Here is a 26,531-nt window from a genome sequence, read left to right as displayed (position 1 = left end):
ACTCCAAATAGTTCCCCTAATCCAGCAAAGGGGTATCAAGAATGGCCTCCGGGAAGCGATACTAATTGACTGTTAGAGATGAGTAGCTCGGTGGGAGGGAGGGGAATGGCACCCCTGATGAGTCAGAAGTTTCTTCAGCCCCTAAAGTCAAGCAATGCGCTTGAAGCACGTCAAGGCCTAAGCTGGATGAAAAGAGAAAAAAAATCACGCAGAAAGAAAGTGGAAGGAGGAAAAGAAAAAAAAAAAGCATTTCATTCTCCACCACATGGCACACGCATAAACATTGCTTCAGAGGTTGGGGGGTTGGGGTCAGCGCTATAGCCATTTCCAACAAAATAGAGTTAGCGAACCCTGCAGGACGTTCATGAAAGCCAGGCCTCTCGTCCCTGAACCTGCGTTCCGTCAGTCCTCCGCTCACCTGGAGGCGCTCGTCTCACTGCGCAGGCGCCAGGTCAGACGTTAGGAGTTCCGGGTCTCTCACTAAGACTCCACTCTAGCCGCCAAACTTCCGTTTCTCTACTGCTCCCCGCTGAAGTCTCCGGCAGGAACTGGGGGGCGGGCCTTCCGGGAAAGGGGCGCGCGGCAGAGGAGGCTTGCGAATAGGTAAGTCTGTAGGTGACTGTTAGGGGGGCATGTAGTGAGTTATGGGCAATGGCTGCAGAGACCCTGCGGAGGTCTCCAACCTTGTAGAGTCTCCAGGAGTAGGACGAGTCAATTTCATTAAGCAGCTCGGAGGTTTCACAGGTCTCCCCCAAACAACTTGGCCTTTTCCTGCATAACTTGGCGAGATTTACCAAACGAAGGACGCTAGCCTAGTTTCCTCTCCGGCGCAGTTACTCTCTTCCTGTTTAGGCAGCATTCAAGGCTCGGTTTCTCTGCTCATCAGTTGGCCTTAGCTTTGTGGGGCTGGGGGTGCAGATTAGTTTTGTTACCAGCTTCAGAAAAGTATGATTGAATGATATTTAAGAAAAATATTAGCGAAATGCCCTACCGATTTAAACGTCGGTTGACTTGACACTGTTGCTTCCATCACAGGCAGGCGTGATCCAGGCGGTTGGAGGTTGGGGGTGTTCTTGTTGAATTGAGTAAAGCTTGACATCCATTCAGAGCCGTTCGTGTCTCTGCGACCCAGTAAAATAAGCGGTACTGGGCTTTAAAAAAAAAAAAGCACTGTGTCTAGATTTTTCTGTGAAACACGTGTGCACATTGTGTGAGTTCCTTGAGGCCTGATAACTCTATTAGGGCAGGCCCTGGGCCATGAGTTTCGCACGTCAGCCTCATAATTCAGTGAGATAGTACAACTGTCCTGTAGTAGATGAGAAAACGAAGGCAAAGAATACATACTACTGCAAACACGATATGTCCATTAAAGTGCAGTGGCAAGATTCCAACCAGCTTTTCTACTCCAGAGCTGGCGCTCTCCACTAACCCGTGGTTTTTGAGAAACCTCCCCCCCCCCCAGCAGAATTTACAAACACACACACACACACACATTTCAGCATTCACTTTTAAAGTTCCCCCCGGGGATTCACCACACTGAGGGTTACCCAGGTTAAGAACTCCTGCACATTATCTGCACTTTTCAAAGAAAAAAGGCAAACCTAATCCAAAGCCAGTTACTGTATAAACTTGACCTTTTAAATGCATCAGACCTATCAGAACGATCAGAGAAACTTAGCCTTTTATGCTAAAGTAAAGAGATGGATATTTTCTCCTATGGGCTTAACATGTTTTGCTCCGGCACATTTCAGTAATTTGTTTTTGCTTAGCATTTTCAAGTCCAGGTAATTTTTCTTCATGATACTGTTTTCTTTAGTTCACATTTAAAGAAAATTTGATATTTTAAGTGACTATTCTCTACCCCTTAGAATAGCTTCAAAAAAATCTAATTTTTTTGCCTTTTATCTTAATGTCTTTCACACGGTCATCATGGTTTTTTTAAGATAAAGTTGAAAGTTTCTGTAAAGGGGCATACCAGGGTCCTGAAAAATCCTAGATAAGGCTTTCCAATCTTTAAAAAAACGTAAAGCTAATATAGTGGCAGTTTGCCAGTCTCAGGACCAATATTTATGGACAGCAGAACTTGTGAGCTGTTTTAGTCTATGTAACAGGAAGGTTTACCAAGCTCCTATGCTGTACTTCATCAGAAGCATACAGGTCTGTGCTCTGTAAGAGACTACAAAGCAGTAATTGGCAACTGTCATAGGCATTTTCAGTTTGCTTCTATTTAGCAAGTGTTTCTGTTTCTAGTAAAGGATTCAGGTTTGGAGAGGCTTATTCTCCTTCTCCATCATAAAAGTTTTAGGACTTGGATTTTGTGATATGACCATTTCCATTGGATTCTAATGAGACCTTATTATTTATGAGCTATGTGTCCCAGTACTTTGCTACATTCCATGGTGGGCATGGAGATAACTTAGCATCCTGGGAAGGCTTCCGTGACCACTGTCCTAGTGAGTCCCTCCCTCCTTACTACCTGTCAGATTACCAAGCTGCTGGTCCCCTCGTCTATGTTTCTCTGGCTGTCAGTGTCTGTAAGTGAGGATACCATTCCAGGGAGGTGCAGGTTCAACTACATGGAGTGTGCAGATGCTTTTTTACATGATTAAATGAGGACAAGGAATAAACAAATGTGTCTGTATAGAACGTATGAACACCAAGCATGTTCAGGTTTTTCCTTTTTTCTTTTTTTAGTTTACCATTGATTCAGTGCCACTGTCTTGTTTCTCACATGGTCCTTCAAGCTTTGTTTTCCGAAAAGGAAACTCATATTTAGAGAGGATAGGTAATTGTTCAAAATAACCCGGTTGATGAGTGGCAGAGCCAGTACTCAAACCTAGGCCTCAGGATTCCATGCTGCCTCTTCATTTAAAAATAAAATGATTTGGGGCTTCCCTGGTGGCGCAGTGGTTGAGAGTCCGCCTGCCGATGCAGGGGACCGGGTTCGTGCCTCGGTCCGGGAAGATCCCACATGCCGCGGAGCGGCTGGGCCCGTGAGCCATGGCCGCTGAGCCTGCGCTCCACAACGGGAGAGGCCACAGCAGCGAAAGGTCCGCGTACCGCAAAAAAAAAATAAAAATAAAAATAAATAAATAAAAATAAAATGATTTGGGGCTTCCCTGGTGGCGCAGTGGTTGAGAGCCCGCCTGCCGATGCAGGGGACCGGGTTCGTGCCTCGGTCCGAGAAGATCCCACATGCCGCGGAGCGGCTGGGCCCGTGAACCATGGCCGCTGAGCCTGCGCGTCTGGAGCCTGTGCTCTGCGACGGGAGAGGCCGCAACAGTGAGAGGCCCGCGTACTGCAAATAAAATAAAATAAAATAAAATAAAATGATTTGGGGTTCAGAACATATTTTCGTGAAACTTTTGTAGCAAAATGATAGTTCCTAGACCACCTTACAAATAACTGATCGTGGAAATATTGTGCAATGGCAACAGAAATCTGTTCTGATGCCATAATGGTAATTAAGCAAAACAAAGAAAAGTTGATTAAGAAACCTTTTGTTTTTAAGTTTTTTTGTCTGATGTTTGGGAAAAAGATAACCTTAAAAGTGGAAAGAAGACAAAAGATAATGCATGCAAAGAAACTTTTTGTAGCTTCTGAAGGCAACTTCTGGTAATTTGCAAGGCCTTTAGAGGTTTATAGCACTGACTGTTTTCTCTTTATACATTAACTGTTAATGACTTTTTTTCTCATTGATGAAATTATACATCTCTGACAACCCCAATCCATCCCCATCCACATAATGGAGCAAGAGTTGGGAGAGAAAGGAATCCTAGAACTGAGTGCTGAAAGGAAAAGGAAGGAGTAAGTAAGGTTTGCACAGATCCCAGGTTGGAGGGGAGAGACCTTGGACAGTTCTCCCACTGCTGGCCTTCAGGTGGCGCTATTGGCCCAATATTGCTCAGTTGGTGTTCGGAAGGTAAATGGTTTGAGACTAACATTCTGAAATTGGTTTGAGGTCATCCTCTGCTCTTTCAATGGATCTTGGAATGGACATGAAAAATTCTTTAATTTAAATACTGGATATTTAAATTGCCAGAGCAGTTTTGAAATTAACTTGGCGGCATTCCTGTTGAGGAGGGTTTTTTAATATATTTCTTCTCTTGGTTTTTCAAGATAGGTTTATGCCTTTTTTCTATTTGGAGATCAACTCCTTTTCATCCCAGCTGAACTGTCCCCCAGGATACTGTCTTAGTCAGCAAAGACTCTCATCTCACTATAAAAATTTCATGTAAATTAGCATATTCTGCCAACAGGTACCCTTACATTTGAACTAGCATGGAATGAGGGTTATTCCACCAGCAACATTCTTTGTTTTTTTGTTTTTTTTCAGTTAAGGAACTCTCAAATGCTTTTTTTTTTTAATTGAAGTATAGTTGGTGTACAATATTATATGTTACAAGTGTACCATATAGTGATTCACAATTTTTAAAGGTAATACTCCATTTACAGTTATTATAAAATATTGGCTGTAGTACCTGTGAACGTTCTTGATTTTTATGTATCACCTATATAATCTTCGATATATAGTACCTATAATTTCTGCATATTACAGATATCATTCTTATACTATTTCAACATTCTATGCCTCTGAAGAAAAAGTTACTGTTTTCAGCTAATAAGAATTCAGCTAATTTTCATTAAAGCAGAATATATAAAATGGAAGATAAGGCAAGTAACATCACAATTCATAAATGCCTTTTGTTCAGGAATAAAATGAATCTTTTGAGCTGTTGAGTTAATTCCTATAAGACTACTATCTTTGTTTTTCCCAGCTGGCTCTCAGTCTCTAGGCAGAATTCAATCCAGCAACCTGGAGGCTAAATGACCTCATAACTCATTAGCTGTTCTTAGAGCCATCTGGAGCCCTTGAGGAGAACAGCATTCAAAGGGCTGATAATAAAGACAACAGCATAATTATTTCTCCACCATGATTAAACCTTTAGGTGGCAAGCAGTCAGCATGTTTATTATGCAGATTGCTGAGGTAGGTGTTTTCTGAAGGTATAATAACAATGCTGTGGTAGGATAACTTGTTTCCCTGTCCTCATCTAGCCTACAAATAGGTAAGCTGACTCTCAGTAAATAACCTATTGAGTCATAAAATCGTTCATTGTAAAAGAGGCAGTACAGCTGGGACGTAATAGTGTGTGAACACCAAATGTAAAAGATGCAAAAAGGGGCTTCCCTGGTGGCGCAGTGGTTGAGAGTCCGCCTGCCGATGCAGGGGACACGGGTTCGTGCCCTGGTCCGGGAGGATCCCACATGCCGCGCGCGGAGCGGCTGGGCCCATGAGCCATAGCCGCTGAGCCTGCGCGTCCGGAGCCTGTGCTCCGCAACGGGAGAGGCCACGACAGTGAGAGGCCCGCATACCGCAAAAAAAAAAAAAAAAAAAAGATGCAAAAAATGTAAAGCATGCAAAGGAAATAGCCACTTGGACTGTGGATATTTCTCAACACCAAGGCACATCCTGCCAAAGATGTGAACTGATTCACGTGTGGCTTGCCGTGTTTTCACTTTGTAAACCGTTCATTCGATAATCTGGGAATTTCTTGCACTAACCTGTTTATCTTTCTTCTCATTTTCTATAGGGACTCTTGCTCCTTGCTGCGCAAGAAATGTCGTCACTTTCAGAATATGCCTTGCGCATGAGTCGTCTCAGTGCCCGGCTGTTTGGTGAAGTTGCCAGGCCTGCTGATTCCAAATCCATGAAAGTGGTGAAGCTGTTCAGCGAGCAGCCTTTGGCCAAGAGGAAGGAGACTTATGACTGGTATCCTAATCACAACACTTATTTTGCACTCATGGGGACACTACGTTTTCTTGGACTCTACAGGTAATGACAAAAAAAAACCACACACACGAAGAGTAACCTATAAGAAATTTGTTTAGTAGATCAGAAAAGGAAAAAATTAGCCTTTCTATCTTTATAGTTTTGTGGTTCTTATAATAGTGCCCAGGTAGTTCAAAAGGTACAGTTGTGGGAGGGGAAAGCTTTCAAAATATCCATAATGAATATACTTAAAAAAAAAAAGAAACATGCAGTTATTGGAAGACATAATTTAATTATGTCTAAAATGTGACTAACATTGACTAGATACTGAGCTATAGTGAGATGTTAAATTAGTCATTAATCTAAGAGCACTCAATGGATGCAGAGGAAAACTGGCCTAAACACTGAGCACATTTTTGTTGGTCAGATGAAAAGAGTCCCTGCCCTGTGGCTGATCTGCTTCCTAACTGGCGAGGGGGAGCCTCCTTCCTTTCCTGAGGGCAGTTTTGTAGGATTTCTTATTTCCTTTCACCCTCTTTGGACACTTTTAGTTGGTACCCTTTTTGGTATACGAATTTGGTCTAAATAAGCTGTAGTTTACCTTTAAGAGTAATATGTAATCAACATTATAATAGGATAATAATATGTAATAGTAAGAGTAGCAGGCTCTTTCCACCATGCATTTGTATGTTTGTGTATGTGTCGGAAGTGGGTGCTTAAGATGATATACTGCTCTAGAAAGAAAAAAGATCAAATACCCATGTGACCATTTTCTTTAAAAAAAAGTCTTAGTTACCAAACAAATACATGCTCATTATAAAAGAATTTAAACAGTACATAATTGTATAAAGTTAAAATGCCTACTTTTTTTTTCAATTTAACAAGTTTTAATTGGACTTGTCTTAGGGCAACAGTACAAACATTAATTTGGGACTGTTGGCGCTAATATAATAAAATTAATAGTTCATTCCAGATAACTAAAGATTGGTACATTCTTTTATCCAATAGATTTTTTTTTAAGTACCTTCCATGTACAGGCACTTAAGATGGGCACAGGGGGAACAGCAATTAACAAAATAGAATAGATTTTCTTAGTTAATATATTACTAGAGATGATAGTCCATGACGTTATTTTGAATTTCTGGAATTGCTTTTGGGATTATCTCCCTTGCCATTAGTCTCGGCTCAAAAAATAAAAATTAATTTTATTCTTACCCCAAATAAAATATTGGAAGGTAGATGTCCTCAGTAGAAAATCATAACCCATAACCAAATTAAATACATTCAGTTATTTTAATTTACTTGTTTGCTGCTACTCTCCATTTGTTTGAAAAATAAAGCCTTGACTATCTTTGGGGACAGAGAAAAAATACTTAGCATTTAGTTATCCATGGAAAAGCACAATTATTTTCACATTTAGCCACTAGTTATGGTAAATGGTGCCTCTAACACAAGGCCTCCTGGGAAGTCAGGCAGGATGAAACTAGACAGTCTTCAATGAAGAAAATCTTACTCAGAGACCTACAAAACAGGGAGGGAAGCAGGTTCTCAAAAACAGTGACTCATTCAGCCAAGCAGGTGCTTGGGCTGGTTCATCAGCAGAGACAAAGACCCCTGCCTTGGTCGCTTGCTCTCTGGAGGAGGTTGTCGGGAAAGGTTGGGGGGCGGGGAGGGAAGGAGAAGGGGGAAACATATTAAATAAGTAAATTATGTGGTGTGTTACCAAGTTGAATGTGCTACAGGGAAGAAAAACAGTAGAGCCTGCTGAGCAGGATCAAGAGTGCTGACTGGGCACAGTATTAAACAGGACAGTCAAGGTTAGCCTCATTGAGAAGATGAGGCTTAAGCAGAGACTTGAGAGTGGTGAGTGAGCCAGGTGGGACCCAGGGAAGAGCTTGCAAGGCAGAGACAAGAGCCGAGCAAAGGCCTTGAGTTGGAATGTTCCTCGTCTGTTCCAGGGGCTGCACAGGCTGAGGGGAGAACAGTGGGACAGGAGGTGGATTGTGCAGGGGGCTGAGTAAAACGGGGAGCAGTTTGCCGGGTTGTAAACAGGAGTGACATGATCTGACTTATATTTCAGAAGAATTACTCTGTTTTTGAGAATGACTTATTTGGGGGGCAATCATAGCTGATCCCTAAGAGGTCTGTTGTACCTATCATGTTCATGGAATGAAACATCATACCCTTAAAACTGATCTATTTTAAAACAGCCTAGGGGGAATTCCCTGGCAGTGTAGTGGTTAAGACTCTGAGCTTTCACTGCTAAGGGCCCGGGTTCAATGCGGTTGGGGGACTAAGATTCCACAGACCACATGGCACGGCCAAAATAAAAAAATAAAGTAAAATAGCCTAGGGAGTTAAAAATTGGGCCCAGCAAACCCCTCTCTTACATTTAATTGGTACGCCATTATCCACCCTTTTACAGGTGAGGAGACCAAGGGGCAGGGAGGGAAGATTCCTTATCCAAGGTCACACAGCTACTGAATGGTGGAGCTGTGACTTAAACCCAGGGTCAAATGGGTTCCACAGCTTACATATTTAAACACTATACTGTTTGAGGGCCTCTATATCCGCAGGTTGCATATCTGCAGATTCAACTGACCACGGATCAAAAATATTAAAAAAAATTCCAGAAAGTTCCAAAAAGCAAAACTTGAATTTGCCACACACCTGGCAACTATTTATATAGCATTTACATTGTATTAGGTGTTGTAAGTAATGTAGAGATGATTTGAAATATTCAGGAGGATGAGTGTAGAATATGCAAATACTATGCTGTTTTACGTAAGGGACTTGAGCGTCAGTGGATTTCGGTATCTGGGGGGGGTCCTAGAGCCAGTCCCCCAAGAACACTGACCGTATTTGATCTTAGAACGCAGATATTTTTATACAGTACAGGCAGTCTTCATTCGTATGTACAGACAGTCCTGGCAGCCTTGACCCCTGGAGGATCTGTCTGTTGATCCGGCTTCCTTCTGCCTGAGACTTTCCCCGGCAGCCTTTTTGTGTGAATCATCCACTGCCATCAGGGCAGCTTCCTCCAGACCTTTCCCGTTTGTAGCAGGTGCTAATCCCTGGGCCCCTCAGGGTCTCATGTAGCTGTTGAAGCTTATACCCACTTTCTGCCCCCTTCAGTGTTTAGTCTTAGTGTTACAGGGAAATTTGGGGCAATTATCAGTGTTGTATCCTAGTTACCTAGGTTTACATGGGCGGGTTTGGTAATTAAGCTGTGGGTAGCATTGTTTCTGTGAGGGAAAACTGACCTAGAAATGAACTTTGGGAACACAGCCCATCTGTATGTCGGGGATTCCCTGTCCTTTCTGTTCACCAAGCTGAGCATGCGCCCTGTAGGAGTCAAAGCTTGATAACCAGAACCACCTAAGAGAACATTCTAGATTGGTGTACTTTTCCAGTCTGATAAAAATACTGGCTACTTTTTTTTTCTTTCTCTTTTAGAGATGAGCATCAGGACTTTAAGGATGAGCAGCGGCGTCTGAAGAAGCTTCGTGGAAAGGGGAAACCAAGGAAAGGAGAAGGGAAGAGAGCAGCAAAAAGGAAATAGTGTTGGGCCATCAGGCGAGGACTTCTCCCTCAGCAACCAAGAGCAGGACGAAGTGTATTTATTGTCCCTCCACATATTGGAGGAGTACAAGCTTCCTAAGTTGAAGATTATTCAGAGGAATACAGTCATCTCCGTGCTGAAGTCTAATGCAGTTGAATTGTGACTGGTTTCTTGAACACATTTTAATTCTGCAACATTGTTTACCTTGGTTCTGTAATCTGAAGTTTACCTTATTCCCCAGAGAAATGAGTGCATGATTACTATTGAATGACTTGTTTGGGAGGGGATGGGATGTTGGCGGAGTAGAGGGGAAACTCATTAAATGAACACCCTCGTTACTCCCTCCTTGCTTCCCCACTTAGCCAGCCCTAAGCTCTTTCATCTCTCTGGCTGTTCAGCTACGGTCTCCACCACCAAGCTCACAAACTTGATGTGCCTCTCCACCTACTCCTTTGAGAATATCTGTAAGATAAATTTGTGGGATAAAAGGCTGCGTCTGTTAAGAGAGCATTGGGTACCTGCTGTATACAGCCTACCAGAGCCCGGGTAATACAGTGGTTTGCAACAAACAGTCCGTACCTTGTGGAACTTTCAGTCCTGAGGGAGAGCCTAATATTACATAATTACATAAATACAATTGTATTACATGCTACAAAGGAAAAATCCAGACCAGACTTCTGTGAGAGTGTGGATGGATCGATCCACAAAGCAAGAGGCCCAAACCTCATTTGGTATTTTAAAGAAGGCGTCCCTGAAGAGATGATATTTAAGTGGGGCTCTGAAGAATAAATTAGAGTTAGGCAGAAGAAAAATGGTGGAAAAGCATTTGAGGCACAGAGAATGCCGTTTGCAAAGCCCTAAGGTAAGAAGAAATTGTCCCGTTCAAGGAATTGGAAAAATGACCACTAACTAGTATGGGTTAGTCATAATGAAATAGACAAAGGCCAGACTGTGAAGGGCTTTGCAAGTTCTGTGAAAAAGGTTGGACTTAACCAACTTAACCAGAGATCAAAGTGCGTAAGACGTTATTTCTGTGAGAGGTGAGTTGTATACAGTAGAGGAGCTCGATGCTCATTGTGTTATATTCTAGCAGTGAGTTTCCAATGAGGTTGCAAGGGCTTTCTGATTTTTTTTTTTTCCAAGAATTCTGAAGATCTCTAGCACCATCAAGGAAATTTTTTAAGTACTTTGTTTTTATTGTGGTAAAATCATAAAATTTACCATCTTAACGATTTTCAAGTGTACAGTACAGAAGTGGTAACTATATGCACATTGTTGTGCCAAATAAAGTACCTTTAACCTCGTTCCTACCTCTCTCAGGAAAAGAGCAAAGCACACAGGCGGGAGCGCGTGCAGCTACTACTCCAACTATGATTTTCTTTCCCTCCAACACTGGAAGTATTGGCAATAACTGCCCCGTGAATAATTCCTGAACTAGTAGGAATCCTGCTGCATATGCTTAGATAAATGATATTTTTAAAGAGGCCTAATCCAGATGGTATAGCTAGGGCCTATATTACAGTTGTTGGTAAAAATAAAAACTAACTAAAAATGGGTAATTCCATCTGATAGATGTGAATTCCAGCAGAAGGCTGAGAATCCAGTTAGAACTCTTTCCCGAGCACCTGCCACATGCCTGGCACATGCTAATTTTAGAGGACACAGATAAATAGCCGTAGTCCTTAAGACTGTGTGAATGAGCATGTGTGTGTTGTAAAGTATCGACAAGATCTTGGGGATTTGCTCAGAAAAGTGCAGATGCACTGTTACTCTTGGCCAATGCAGCTGAGCCTGGTGGGTGGATGGGCCCCAGGACACTGGACTGAGAAACAGGCTTGTAGCCTGGATCCAGTGTAGCTAAATGGATGTTCTGAATCATGCCATCTCCACCTTTGGGAGAAAGACTAACTGTAAGAGGAACTTAGGAGCATTAGGTTGATACTTTAAAGAGGATAACTGCTTTAGATCCCAACAGCTATCCTGAGTCAGAAAACAAGGCAAAAATCTGTGTGTTGGTTCTCTGATGGGCCCCGAGCCTCCAAGGAGCCTTAGCACTGTTTGATAGGGAAGCTGTAGACAACTCAGCAGCAGGTTAGTGTGGCACTGCTCCATGCTGAAAATTAGGAACTAAAGCTAAAATGCATTTGTACATCAGCTGTACCCTAAAACGAACTGATACAGTAAACACTGTGCAGCTCAAGACAGCCTGTACTAAACAGTGGACCAGATGGAAAGTAGAGGATGAGAGGGACGAGTCAATTCTTTTTTTTTTTTTTAACATCTTTATTGGAGTATAATTGCTTTACAATGGTATGTTAGTTTCTGCTTTATAACAAAGTGAATCCGTTATACATATATCCCCATATCTCTTCCCTCTTGCGTCTCCCACCCTCCCTATCCCACCCCTCCAGGTGGTCACAAGGCACCGAGCTGATCTCCCTGTGCTATGCAGCTGCTTCCCACTAGCTATCTATTTTACGTTTGGTGGCGTATATATGTCCATGCCACTCTCTCACTTTGTCCCAGCTTACCCTTCCCCCTCCCCGTGTCCTCAAGTCCATTCTCTAGTAGGTCTGCGTCTTTATTCCTGTCTTGCCCCTAGGTTCTTCATGACCATTTTTTGTTTTTGTTTTTAGATTCCATATATATGTGTTAGCATACAGTATTTGTTTTTCTCTTTCTGACTTACTTCACTCTGTACGACAGACTCTAGGTCCATCCATCTCACTGCAAATAACTCAATTTCGTTTCTTTTTGTGGCTGAGTAATATTCCATTGTATATATGTGCCACATCTTCTTTATCCATTCATCTGTCGATGGACACTTAGGTTCCTTCCATGTCCTGGCTATTGTAAATAGAGCTGCAATGAACATTGTGGTACATGAGGACTAGTCAATTCTTGATGCCATGGAACCAACACATTTCAGGACACCAGTGACCAAAGGTTAAGACAAGAACTAACTGTAACTAGAAAAAAAGTCTTTTAACTGTAGGTTTCAGCTAGCCAGATTGTTTAGTTGGATTTCTCTGGTCACGACCCAAACTATTTGTTTTCCCTCTAATGTTTAGTGTTTTGTGTGCATGAAGGATTTTGCCCTTGACTTTAGTGTGGCATAGTAAAAAGAGATTAGGGTTTGGATTCAAAAGTCATGGGTTTGTGCGAGTTCTACTCACTGGCTGGGAGACCTCAAGTCACTTAACGCCTCTGAACCTCTTTCTGCCTCTGTCAAATCCTGATGATACTTCACTGGATTAATGAAATCATGTTTGTGAAAAGGACTAGGTAAACTGTAAAAGGTTAATCAAATATTTTTACATACAGCTATTTGTATGACCAGTAAGAATCGGTACGTCTTACTAGCAGATTTTTCCAAGAAGGTGTTGACAAATACCTGCTAAAAATATGAAGTTCTCTGTGTTTACATGCAGCGTGATAGGTTCAGGAAGAAACAAGTGTGAGATGCACTTTATTGTTTTTGTTTCTAACATTTTATTTAATTTTTGGCTGCGCCATGTGTTAGTTGCAGCACACGGGCTCTTCGTCGTGGCATGCAGGCTTCTCTCTAGTTGGGGCGCGCGGGCTCCAGGGCGTGTGGGCTCTGCAGTTGGCGGCATGCAGGCTCTCTGTTGAGGCGCGTGGGCTCAGTAGTTGTGGCGCACAGGCTTAGTTGCTTCGCGGCATGTGGGATCTTCCCGGACCAGGGATCGAACCGATGTCCCCCGCATTGGAAGGTGGATTCTTTACCACTGGACCACCAGGGAAGTCCCAAAATGCATTTTATTGTTATGTAATCATGGGTTCCAGAAATTTATTTTTTGAAAAAGCACACACATACATAATAGTGCTTTTATTTATGAAGCACCTTCCACAGAAGAATAAGTCAGAATTTAAAATTCCACCCTCTTCACCTTTTTCCTCTTTCCTCACACATTTCTCCCAAAGCTTCTAAGTCTCAAAGTTTAGAGAGTGAGAGATAGGAACAAACTTCCAGAGCAATAGACAGGGGGAAAGGTCTTTCAACCTGCCAATCCTGTCTTCATGGCCCTTAAGTACTCATTTGTTAGTTCAAAAGGAAGCGTTTCTTTAAAAAAAAATTTTTTTTGAGATAAAATCAGCAAAACAAACAGCAATACATTCAAGAAGACTTAGATGAAACAGGGAAACAAACAGTGAAACCCTGGATATCCAAATACTGGAAAACCAGTAAAACATTTATGCTGAACTTGAAACGTTTTGTAAAATGACATAGAAGCAGCAAAACAGAGAAGTTCATGAAACTAGTGGGAAGACTGACCAAAGAACCTACCCAGATGCAACTTTCTAACGTCACTGGAGATCTGGTAGAATTATAAGTTCATATTAAAGTAGAAACTAGACTTAAACCAATGTAGATTCTAAATCGTCTTCTACTTAAGAAAATGTGTTTTCTGAGACAGGATAGATTCATTTACGGAGAACTTTCTGTGTCTGTTGCAGAAAACATGCGCTTCTCCTTACTGACAATCTGAATTGGCGCTCGGTATCATCTTCCCCAAATCGCCTGAAAACTACTAACTGACCCTTCCTTTTGAGTTTGGCATAAAAACAACACTCAACAGAAACTGAAGAGAACAAGGATCTATCTAAAAAGAGCTCCAGGCTGAGTATATCGGTATGGGAATTGACCAGTGCATTAAGCACCAAACAAGTTAAACTCTTAATAAAGAAATAACAGAGAGGAGAGATCCGTGTGGTTTGAATCATCAGGAACTTCACAAGCAGTGAAAACAATGATTGCAAGTAATGTCAACATTTTTGGAGCACTTACCAGATGCCAGGCGTTGTGCTTTGTAAACCTTACGTAACCCCCATATGATAAGAATCCCCGTTTTACAGATGAAGAAACTGAGGCTTAGATCTTGTACCCAAGATCACACAGCTCTAAATGTCTTAGACTGAGGTTTAAATCCAAGCTGCCTGACTCAAAAGCTTGTACCTTTTATGACACGACAGAGTAGTACAGATCTGCTAAGTCAGAGGATTATCGTAACAATAACTACCACTTGTCCAGTGTTTTAGCATTTGCCAAGCACTATGCTTAACTCTTTCTATAAGCTATATCATTTAATTCTTAAAACAACCCTATGAAGGAAGTGTTACCGTTCCCATTTTATATGTGGACTGCAGTTTAGAGCTGTGGTTCTCAGCTCCAGCTATCCATTAGAATCCCCGGCAGGAGGTTAGAAGAGCCCTGTGCCTGGTCCCACTCCAGGCCAATTCAATCCGAGTTGGGACAGGGAGGGAGAAATGACTTAATCACTGTATTTCTGAGAAGCTCCTATGGCTCTGTTGTGTAGCCAAGTTTAAGAATCATTGGTTTAAAGCAGTATTCCTCAAACTCCAGTGTTCAGCAGTATCATCTGGAGAGCTTGTCAGACATAGCTGGCCACACCCCAGAGTGTCTTATTCAGTAGGGCTCCAAGGGGCCCAAGAATTTGCATTCGTAATGCTTCCCAGGTGTTGCTGGTGCTGCTGGTGTGGGACCACACTTGGAGAACTAATAGTTTAAAGTCGCTTGGCCAAGGTCCCCCCATTGGCAAACTACTGTGGCTCTACCTCGCTAGTGAAATTCCCTAGCCACCCTGGAACCTTTTCAAATCTTTAGAACTTGACAGCAGTAAAATAAGTATCCCAGGTAGGGAGAAAGATTTAGCTAATATGAGAAAGTTTATGAAAATACTGAATGTTGTAAAAAAAATTGAATAAATGGAGAGGGATCCCATATATCTGAATGGGAAGATTATGTATTATTGAGATGTTAATTGTTTACATTTAATTTATATAATTTATACCAAAATTTCGATATACATTTCTTGTGTTTGATAAAAGGATTTAAAATTTCAAAATCCATTTGGAAGGAAAAATAGAGAACACAAGAAATTCTGAAAAGGAAGAATAATGTGGGGACTTATAACAGATGTTGAAACATATAATTTAAATTGTTTCTGGATTTCCCTGGTGGCGCAGTGGATAGAATCTGCCTATCAATGCAGGGGACACAGGTTAGATCCCTGGTCCAGGAAGATCCCACGTGCTGTGGAGCAACTAAGCCCATGAGCCACAACTACTGAAGCCCGTGTGCCCTAGGGCCCACGTGCGGCAACTACTGAGCCTGTATGCTGCAACTACTGAAGCCTGCGCGCCTAGAGCCCGTGCTCTGCAACAAGAGAAGCCACCGCAATGAGAAGCCTGCGCATTGCAAAAAAGAACCAACACAGCCAAAAAAAAAAAAAAAGTTGTTTCTAAAAATAGTGATATTCATACAAGAATAAATCATTGGGGAAAAAAAGAGATAACCCAGAAATAGTTTGTATAAGAATTAACATATAATAAAAGATGCTTCACAAATTAGTTAATAAATGGTATTGGGACAATTAGTTGGCAATTGGGTGGGGGGAAAACAATTTAGGTTATCACTTCATGCCATACACCAAATAAATTTTGGATGCGTCAGTAATTAAACATGGGGGGAAAATTATTAATGGAAACTATAAGGGAATAGAACTGAATCATTAGCTAAACTTGGACAGGAATTTACTTCTCTAACTTCAAGTAATAAAAGAAGCCCAAGGAAAAGGCAAGCAGATTAAAAACAGGTTCTTAAGAAAATTTTTAAATCATACCAAAAAATATTTATGGCAAACAAGACAAATAAATAGGGTATTTTTAAAGTTATATAAAGAGCTCATACAATTTTATGAGAAAAACATTCATGTAACAAAAGAAAAAGGGCAAATGATATAAATAGGCAAATGACACAAAAAGAGCAACTAGAAGTAGTAAACAAATACACGGTGGGGGGGTGGGGGGGTGGGGGGGATACACACTTTGGCCTCAGGGCCATTATATCTTTGCCTCCAAACACAATCTCCCCAGACGTCCCACCTGACTCTTGAACTCACTTTTTCAGGTCTTTGTTCAAATGTCACCTCAACAAAGCTTTCTCTGACCAGCCATTTGAAAATCACATATGTTATTCACTAGTGAACCACACCCCCTCTTCTGCTTCATTTTTCTCCCTGGCACCTTTTCCCCTTGCTAGAACCCAGCTCTGTGTGGACAGGAATTTTACACACTGCCATATCCCCAGTGCCTCGAACAGTACGTGATTCGTAGTCAGAATCTCTACATTTTTGTTGAATGAATGAAATACTCAAGCTTGCTTATAATTGGAACGTAAATGAGGTACATTTTTCTCACTATATTAGAAAAGAGAGAAAGAAAAGGAGAAAGGGAGGGAGGGAGAGATGAAGGAAGAGAAAGATAAGTGAATGATAATGATAATTCATTTGGATTGATAACGTGATTTAGTAAAACTGGAAAACGTTGTCGGCAGCGTATTTAGTTTAACCTTATGGGAAAAGAATCTGGTCTTCCCTGGTGGCGCAATGGTTAAGAATCCGCCTGCCAAAAGCAGAGGACACAGGTTCGAGCCCTGGTCTGGGAAGATCCCACATGCCACGAAGCAACTAAGCCCGTGCGCCACAACTACTGAGCCTGTGCTCTAGAGCCCGTAAGCCACAACTACTGAGCCCACGCACCTAGAGCCCGTGCTCCGCAACGAGAAGCCACCGCAATAAGAAGGCTGTGCATCTCAAAGAAGAGTAACCCCCGCTCACCACAACTAGAGAAAGCCCACAGGCAGCAATGAAGACCCAACACAGCCAAAATTTTTAATAATTAATTAATTTAAAAGCCTATGCTTTAAAAAAAAGAAAAGAAAAAGAATCTATCGATGTGTATACTGAGCCATTAATAACACCCATATCCTCTGACCCAAAATGGTGTTGATTTTTAAACACTATTCTCCAACAAAATATATCCTAGCTCCTTGGAGAAACAGTGGATTCCAGAGCTGGGACAGGTAAGATACAAATTATGCCAGAAAGTCAGGAAGTGCCCCTCCAAAAAAAGGATGAGGGACCTGTTGAAAGGGCATGGAATCCAACCCGAAAAAGTTCCCAGTGGCCAAGGCTGGAACAATTTGAGCAACAAAACAAATAAGAATAGTACTGAATTAAAACCCAGAGATTAAAATAAATATCCTTGAGCTCATACTGATACAAATAAATTGGGAAGAAGGGACAACCCTTCCTTATAGAAGAATTCTAATTTAAAAATGTAAGGAATGAGGGAAAGAGGAAATCACCATCGGAACACCGCATAATCATTGCTGCAGCCCAGATCCACTGATGGGATGCTGAAATTAGTGGGCAAAAGTTTTAGGAGAAACCAGATATTTGTATGCTTTTAAATGATATCCCCTAGATAACTATTGTTTACAAGGAGAAAAGTAGTAACTTTAAGGTAGAGAAACCTAGCGGGCACCACCTTAAGCAGGTAATCCACGTTGACATCAATAATAAGACACGCCGACATCCTGTACTCCTGATAGGATACACTGAGAGGGCTACACCACTCCTGTGAAGTTCTTCCCCATAAGTAGAACTGGGACTTCTGTCAGGTACCCTGGCAAGATACAGATGGGCTTGGAGTTGCAGGGCTATGACAGTACGAGATTAACACACATGGCACCTTGCCTTGGCCCATGCAGGTTTCCCCAGGCGAAGGCTCTGGTCCTGGAAGCAGCAGTGACAGCAGAAGGCGGAGCAGGGGGACATGGGTTAGGCAGCTGGGGGACACAAGTGAGCCTGGAGTTAGTAATTAGAGAAAGAAGAGTGCAAAAGGTAAAATCAAGCTCAGAGTGTGGAAGCATAAGGACCAGAGAGTTCAAGAAAGAAGCAACCAGGCCAAGAAGGATCAGAGGGAAAGAATCTAGCCCAGAGGTCATAGGCCGGTAGCCTGCAGCCCATATTTGGCCCGTGAATGTGATTTGTCTGGCCCACATGATATTTTTTGAACTGTGAAGTAGATATCAATGTTTTTTAATGAAGAGATTTTACATCAGAATGTAAAATCATCAGATTTACATCATCAGATATCAGCTTCTCTTTAAAAAAAAAAAAATCAGAAGTCATGGGAACACTGGGTGTCTGTGGCTGCCCCTCCAGGACAGAGAAGTCAGAGACAGCCTCCGTTTATTACTGGGCTGTTTCCCTGCCTGTTTCTCTGGTTCCGTCACCTGCGTGGCTTTCCTGTAGGCTTTTCAGTTTCAGGATCTCGCCGAAGCAGTGAAGTCCACGTGACGAGCCAGGCAGGGAGTGACTGTAGGATAAGGCACTGCCTGTCCCTGGCCTGGGTTTGAATCAGCCCCCTTGGTGTTGAAGGAGCGTCGCTGGTGAGGGTGCTCTCTGCAAGGTTCCAGTGCAGCCAGAGCGCCTAAGTTCCAGGGGCAGTGCTATCAATCCATGCCGTCAGAAACTGAGACAGGAAAGCACATTCTACCGAGGAAGAGCCTCGCAGGCTTCATGGTTTCTGCTCTGTCACACTCAGCTCTTCTCTAAGCAGTAAGACACCTGGTTCTCTCTCTGTTTCCTGGGATCTTGCGACAGCCAAGGAAAAAATAGAATAGGATCCAGTAGGCTTTGCATGGACGAGACAGACATATTTGTGTGGTTTGAGGGCAGAGGTGGGAGGAAGAAGAGATGATGCATTTCAGGAGGGACCACTGTTCTGGAACAGAAGTTTTCTGGCTGTCTTCCCTGTGTGAGTGTGCATCTTACCTACTCTGATAGCAAATACGGGTAGGAATTGCTGGCTGCCAAGCATGAACTTGAACTCCGATGGGGAATGACTTCTGAGCCCTTGGGTCAGTGGTGGTACTGACCCAGAATGAAGCCAGATGGGTGACCAGCCCGACCAGGACACCTGGTCTGGCAGGTGGCATAGAGAAGGCAAGGGCTCCGTCACTCTGCTTCTCCAGCCACAACTTGACAGTCAGCGGGGCAGAGCGCAGGGAGAGCCGGGGCCTTGGGCAGAGTATAAACCCCTCACACGGAGGCAGAAGCCAGCAGCAATGACCCCCAGAGAGATAGGAGGAGGCACCAGCCGTCTGTGTGGGGAGGGGAGCCCTCAGGCGGACGAGGGGCTCTGCCGCTGTGAAGGCGGGGGCCCTCAGGGCTCTCGCTTGCTCTGCTTATCCTGTTCACGGGGAGTTATTCGTGGTGGAGAGGCTAGGTGGAGCTGAAAAAGAAAGGAGAGGCGGCAAAGCCACTACCACGTGAAAATCAAAAGTGGATAGAACATGCTGGGGTTTAAGTAAAGGGAAAGTAAAGATGAGCTCACATAAATTAGATTTTTACACAACCTTTCAGAAATACATCTAGGATGTAAAAATTGGGGTTTGTCTATTCTGTTTTTCTTTGGACCTCTTCCCTTCGTTTAGCCTTTGCTCTTAGCTCTGGGTGGGAGACCAGTCGGAGTTAAAACACCACTTTCTTTCCCAGTCGCACAAGACTTGCACTTGTCAATCAGTGTGACTCCAAGAAGGAATAACACTCAGCGGATGGACTCAGCCCTCCTGCGCAGAATCGTCACCTGAGGCGTCTCTGAATCAGCTGGATGGGCTGCAGCCCAGGCATCTGCATTTCCCACAAGTGCTTCCAGGTGATTAATATGCACTTTAAAGCATGAGCATCACTGTTTCAGGAATTCTGGTGGAAACAAAATTGAAAGGGATAAACACTGGTTCCAAGATACTTCGTTAGTGAGCCACAAGATGTAGGCCTCCAGATGACCGTGTGCTTGGAAACGTATCAAAGATGACTTGAGTCAACTTTGAATTGTGGGGTCCTCATCACCAATCTCCTTCAGGCTCTGATTTTATAATTCTCTCCAACAAGCTCATATGTCTGTCTGGTTTGATTCTTAGTGAGGCCTTGGTGTTAATAATTGCTTATCATTCTGGTATGATCTTGTCTCTGCGGGGGCATGTTCAAGGATGCACAGGTAGTAAGGATACCCGAATCCCTGGGTGCTAAATTCCAGCCACGTGGTCTGCTCCAAACCATCTGTGCAGGCTGTACAGTTCATCATGGAAAGGCAGGCATGACGAGAATTACCTTTCTTGTGAAAAATAATCAATTGATCTTTCCTCCGCCTTCATTAGTCTTTTGAAGTCTCCCCACTGCATTTCACAACCAGCCTTAATAGCAGGGAAGATGAAAGTGAAGAGAAGCTCAGTGATCTCATTTGGAGATCGCAATCTGTCTTTAGCACACAGGTTGGCCCTCTGGGATTCTGTTTGCCACGTCGCCAAGCCACTCACCAGAGCCAGCTCCCCAGGGAGGGCATGGCGACAGGGTGATGTATGGAAAACAGGAATAAAAGAAAATTAGTCCAGATCATCCTCTCGACTAAGATCACTCCGAAACATGGTCGGTTGTCAAATGTTCTGCAAAAAACAAGTATGACTTCTATGATACAAAACAAAACAAAACAAAAGGTCGTTCTTTAGGAAGAACATGGTCATGAATTCAAAGCAGAGCATCTCAATGGATGCATCTATTTTCTAGTTAAAAATGAAGCACCTGAGAAAGCATCAACAAAATAACTCAAAATGGTAACGTGGGTTATGTTTTCCTAACTGTTATTATTCTGCAGGAGCTCCAGTCAGTTTAAAACTTGTGCAAGTCCCACGTGCCCTGCTTTCCTTTCCACCTTCCACCACAGACCCTCAGACTCAGGAGTTCTCCACTGGCCTGCTGCCCTGATCCACGGGAACTGACCGGTCCTGCGGAAATTTTGCCCTCGGCATTACTGCCGTGCCTGCTCCCACATTTCCTGAACCGGTGACCTACAGGGTGAGTGACCCTCAACTTACCGGTTCAGGTACAATGCCGAATCTGTTTCTGAAATGCTACAGTCTCCAAAAAAGAGGCTTCTCATACTTTTTATTAACTTGCTCAGACAAACCTGTGCTCTCCATCCTGCTCTTAGGTTGCACCAGCCAGCAGGCCCAGCTGAAGCAGACAACATTTACAGAATTAGAGCCTTTTTACTCAAAATGTGATATGTGGACCCCCTGAGAGCTTGCTAGAAATGCAGAATTGCAGGCTCAGCCCAGACCTTTTGGATCAGGATCTGTTTGCTAACAAGATCCCCAGGGGGTTTGCAGGCACTGACTTAGATTTGTATTATTAACCTTCAGAGTCCTTAGAGGTCGTAGGTATACCAGGGACACAAATGCAGCCTTTCTGCCTTTACTCGTGCAATTCGTTATTCTCTGTGCCCCGAAATACCTTCCGTAACAGCTCATCAATCTGGCAAACTCCCTCAAGGCCCAGCCCAAAGATCACATCCCCATTGGAACCTTCCTTATAACCTGAGCCAAAACTAATCATTCTCTCTTTTGTGCTCCCTTGATACCTTTGATACTTTACATCTACATCTAGTACATACCAGTATTACAGAGTCTTCTTACCATATTATAATTATATGCTCACATATCTGTGTCCCCCACAAGAAGTTGAGTTACTCAAGGGCAAAGGGCACGCCTTAGTTATCTATGTTCCTCAGCACCCAGCCCGGGACCTGGAACAGAGGCTCAGTAAATGAAAACAACTTTTTGATCTTTCCTTTCTTTGTTTTAGAGTCATGTCATAGTAAATCGTATGTTGCCTGAAGATTTTCACACTGTAACCTTCTATCCTTTAAAAACTATCCTTGTATCTTTAATTTGCTAATTTACAGTAATGATTCAAAAACATTTGCATTGGCCTAGAAACGATCTCTGAGCCTGTGTTTCGTCGGGATAACTATTTCTGCCCCCTTTCCCTTGCCCACTGCCTTCTCCCACTGCATAACATATCCATTGCTGATGAAAAGCCAGCTTACAGAGCAGATATTTTTAGGGGGTGGTGGTAGATGGTATAATAAAAGGAAGTAATGTTTCTATTCATTTATATTAAGCCTGTCTTGATGCTGCTAATATTTTCCTACAGGTATCTAACTGATATTACTGAATTGGTTGTGAGTGAAAGACAAAAAAACAGTGAAGAGAAGAAAGTAAAGTAGAAGATAAGTAGTGATCCCAGAGTCACAATAATTAATAGCTGTGTTCTTAAGACAAACACACCAGCAAACATGCAGGTAATTATGGGGCACTTACAGAGTTCGCATAACCCCTCAGGTTAACAATGCACTCTTGAGAGACTGTGTAGTCAGGTACCAGCCTGCATGAGATAACACACAGCCAGAGATGTTCATTGGTAATATACAAGAGGCAGTTATCACTGCCCCTGCTGGTCAGCAAGGCACAGCAATAAGCAACTCATGGGGCTTCCCTAGTGGCGCAAGTGGTTGAGAGTCCGCCTGCCGATGCAGGGGACACGGATTCGTGCCCCGGTCTGGGAGGATCCCACATGCCGCGGAGCAGCTGGGCCTGTGAGCCATGGCCGCTGAGCCTGCGCGTCCGGAGCCTGTGCTCCGCAACGGGAAAGGCCACAACAGTGAGAGGCCCGCATACCACACACACAAAAAAATAAGCAACTCGTGGTCCCTAAGACTCATTCAAACAGCCCACAGATTGGTCTCAGTCATTGTTCACATTTATTCTGAATGTATGTTTCTGACAGTGGCAATTAAGAGATACTACTTAGGTGAGCTTTTGCTTTCTAAAGTGGCCCTTGCAATATTAATCAACAGGTTAAATATGAATATCCTTTGACTCAGGAATCCCATATGACTGTAGCACAGGAATACAGATATTCAATACAAATGCACAAAAAAGTCCATGCAGTTTTTGTAGAAAAACAGGAAAAAAATGTCCATGTTCATCAATAGTAAAGTTATTAAATAAGTTGTACTATACATCCATACCCTGGATATTAAACAACTAGTTTTTAAAAAGAGATATATGTATATGTTCTGACATGGGAAAATATCAGTGATAAAACATTTTAAAAAATCAAGTAGCAGAACATTCTATTGAAGTATTATAGTATGAACCTACTTAAAAATTATGTGTAAGGGGGCTTCCCTGGTGGCGCAGTGGTTGAGACTCCGCCTGCCGATGCAGGGGACGCGGGTTCGTGCCCCGGTCCGGGAAGATCCCACATGCCGCGGGGCGGCTGGGCCCGTGACCCATGGCCGCTGAGCCTGCGCATCCGGAGCCTGTGCTCCACAACGGGAGAGGCCACAACAGTGAGAGGCCCGCGTACCGCAAAAAAAAAATAAAAAAAAAATTATGTGTAAGAACACATATACAGACATGTACATACACATCTATTTATATATGCATAGCATATGTTTGTAAGCCTACCCACCAAACTGTTTATTGTGATTATATCTAAGGAAAAGGATTAAAAAAAGAATAAAAATCACTTTCTTATTCGTATTACAGCATATACATTTTTGCATTGTTTGGATTTTTTTAAACTTTCGATTCTGGCAAAATTTCAGATTTACACTAAGTTGCAAAAATAGTCCAAAGAATTACTTTATAACCTCCACCCAGATTCCCCAGATGTTAACATATCAGATTTGTTTTCTCTCTCTCCCTCTCCTTTCCCCTCTTTCCTTCTCTCTCTCTCCTTTTTCTCTCTTTCTGTGTGTGTGTTTGTGTGTAAATTTTTAAAACTGAGAGTAAGTTGCAGATATGATTACCCTTGGACCTCTAAATACTTGAGCATGTATTTACTAAAGCAAAGCATTCTGTTACATAACTGCAGTATAATTACCAAAATCAGGAAAATCAAGAAATTAACATAGATAAAAAGCTATTAGCTAATCTACAAACTGTATTTCAACTATTATCCCAATAATGACTTTTATAGGAAAAGAAAATCTCAGATAATGAATTGCATTCAGCTGTCGTGTTTCTTTAGTCTCCTTTGATCAGAGACAGTGCCTCAGTCTTTCCTTGTTTTTCATGACCTTGATATTTCTGATGAATACAGTCCAAGTATTTTGAAGAAAGTGACTCAGTTTGGGTTTGTCTGATGTTTCCTCATGATTCTGGTTAGGTTATCATTATGGGTGGCAGTATCATAGGTGTAATGTGTTCTCCATGCTCTGTATCAGGAGGCACACTATGGGCCATTACAGGTGATGTTAAACCTTGAACACTTGGTGAAGGTGATGTCTGCCAGGTTTCTCCCCTGTTAATTTACTAGTTTTTCCTTTGTAATAGTGATTTTCTACTTCCATCATTCCTTCTACATTAATTAGTTAGAATATTACTATCAAGGAAAACTTTCCCTTTCTGTCATTTATTCATTTGTTTGTTCTTTCTTTCATACATTCTTATCAGTTTGAACTCATGGATTCTTTACTATGATTATTCATTTTGATGCTCAAATTGTCCCAGATTTGGCCAGTGGGAGCCCCATTTAGCTGACTCCTATGTTCTTTTCACATATTCCCTCTTTCTTCGGGCACCGCCTTACTTTCTGACACAAAAATGTTGCACACTCATCTGGCACTTTTCCAGGCCCAGCGTTGGAACTGGCCATTTCTCCAAGGAAGATGTGGTTGCTTTTAAGGAAGAATGGCACTTAGAAACCAAGATGTGGGTGCTAAGTTTGCTCATTGCTACTGGGTGTCATTGTTTTTAGGCCCTTTCAGCAGACAGAGCTGGTAAACATATACATGTATGCATTTATATCCTCCCAATACACACATATCTGTATCTATTTCTATATTTAACAGTCTAAATATGTTTCTCAAATACCATAAGTTCATACGCATACCTTCAATTCCAATCCAATACCACTGGCTTACTCTAGCTTTCCCTCACTACACCCCTCTTTCTTTGAGTACATCCTTACTGTCTGACACAAGGCAATTAGACAATGAACCTTAAAAAATGCTGAGTTAATTTGACCCTCATTTTTACTTACTGGAATTTAGCCTAAAGGTATAATGAAGTATGTTTGCAAAAATTAACAAAAGTGATGACCCTCACATCACTGTTTATAATGACAATAACTTAGAAACTTCCTAACTGTCCAACAGTGGTAATTTAGTGAATAAAATTTATCAGCATAACAGAATACAGAAAGGCGGTAGAGTATAGTGGTTAAGAACAGATTCTAAATCCAAGCAGACTAAGTTTGAATCCCAGCTCTACCAATTATTATATGTGTAACATCTGGTAAGTTATTTCTTTTCTATATGCTTCAATGTGTGTAACATGAAGATAATAATACTACCTTCTTCATAAGCCAGCCATGAAGATTAAATTTAATATACATAAAGCACTTGGAACTGTGCCTGGCATATAGTAAGTACAATGTAAGTGTTAGCTGTTATTGTTAATATTGTTATCCCATCATTAAAAATGATGTAGAAAAAATTATGATATTGGAAATATACCCAAAAGTTAACAGTGTTTACTCCTGGGTGATGCCATTGTAAATGACTTTTATAACCTTGTTGCTTCTTTGAGGTTTCTAACTTTTCCACAATAAACATCATGACTTGGTTAAAATTTTAAATAAATAAATAAATGCTACTGGAGCAATTGGGGAAAAAAAAAAAGTGGATTTTTTTCCTTCCCAAGAGCACAGATGCAAGAATTTAATAATCGATGTTGTCTGACTATAGGTTCAGTGGCACTAACCTGGTCACTACTAGATTATAAAATCTTTATCCAAATAGCAATTGCCTTGTTAAATATACATTTCAGAGGCTTGTTTAAAACTATAACACTTGTGGGACTTCCCTGGTGGCGCAGTGGTTAAGAATCCGCCTGCCAATGCATGGGACACGGGTTCAAGCCCTGGTCTGGGAAAAATCCCACATGCCACGGAACAACTAAGCCCGTGCACCACAACTACTGAGCCTGCGCTCTAGAGCCCATGAGCCACAACTACTGAGCCTCTGCACCACAACTACTGAAGCCCGCGCACCTAGAGCCCGTGCTCCACAACAAGAGAAGACACCACAATGAGAAGCCCGTGCACCACAACAAAGAGTAGCCCCCGCTCGCTGCAACTAGAGAAAGCCCGTGCGCAGCAACGAAGACCCAATGCAGCCAGAAAATAAACAAAATTTTTTTTAAAATCACTGCTTATTAAAAAAAACATAACGTGTGCCATCACTTTTTAGTTTCACAAGCTGACTTTTCTTTAGATGCTTTTCCTGTAATTAGGCAATGTGCCAGCAGGTGATGGTAGTGCCTCAATCATGGCCAAGTTATTTGAACAATAAGGATTTTACTATAGGAAGGTGTTCTAATATATCAGAATATGTATGGTTTTATTCTTTGCTCTGTTTTAATTCGTTATTAAAATCTTTGCACTTAATTGAATAT

The 26,531-nt window shown here is 42.2% G+C and overlaps 1 protein-coding gene across 2 annotated transcripts; it reads left to right on the top strand.

Annotated features, from left to right (window-relative positions):
* Positions 1-563: 563 nt before the first annotated feature.
* MRPS33 (mitochondrial ribosomal protein S33) lies at positions 564-14,622 on the top strand. 2 transcript variants are annotated; one of them, XR_013829976.1, is made up of 4 exons: positions 564-603; positions 5,594-5,835; positions 9,229-10,196; positions 13,814-14,622. XR_013829976.1 is itself a non-coding variant. In XM_079932682.1 (3 exons), exons 2-3 carry the CDS (start codon positions 5,621-5,623, stop codon positions 9,332-9,334), a joined length of 321 nt encoding a protein of 106 aa, XP_079788808.1. In that variant the 5' UTR covers positions 564-603; positions 5,594-5,620; the 3' UTR covers positions 9,335-12,128. The 2 variants fall into 2 exon arrangements, 1 of the variants encoding a protein (XP_079788808.1); XM_079932682.1 differs by lacking the exon at positions 13,814-14,622 and having other exon boundaries at positions 9,229-12,128.
* The last annotated feature ends 11,909 nt before the right edge of the window (positions 14,623-26,531 follow it).

This window comes from Stenella coeruleoalba (genome assembly GCF_951394435.1).
Source record: "Stenella coeruleoalba genome assembly, chromosome: 9".
NCBI classification, from domain to species: domain Eukaryota; kingdom Metazoa; phylum Chordata; class Mammalia; order Artiodactyla; family Delphinidae; genus Stenella; species Stenella coeruleoalba.
This window is presented reverse-complemented; position numbering and strand designations above follow the sequence as displayed.

What these genes read in the sequence shown, in the direction of transcription:
- MRPS33 (XM_079932682.1), top strand. Translation starts at nt 5,621, where the DNA reads ATGTCGTCACTTTCAGAATATGCCTTGCGCATGAGTCGTCTCAGTGCC. An exon ending in CGTTTTCTTGGACTCTACAG is followed by an intron (nt 5,836 to 9,228) that starts GTAATGACAAAA and finishes TTTCTCTTTTAG; the next exon opens with AGATGAGCATCAGGACTTTA.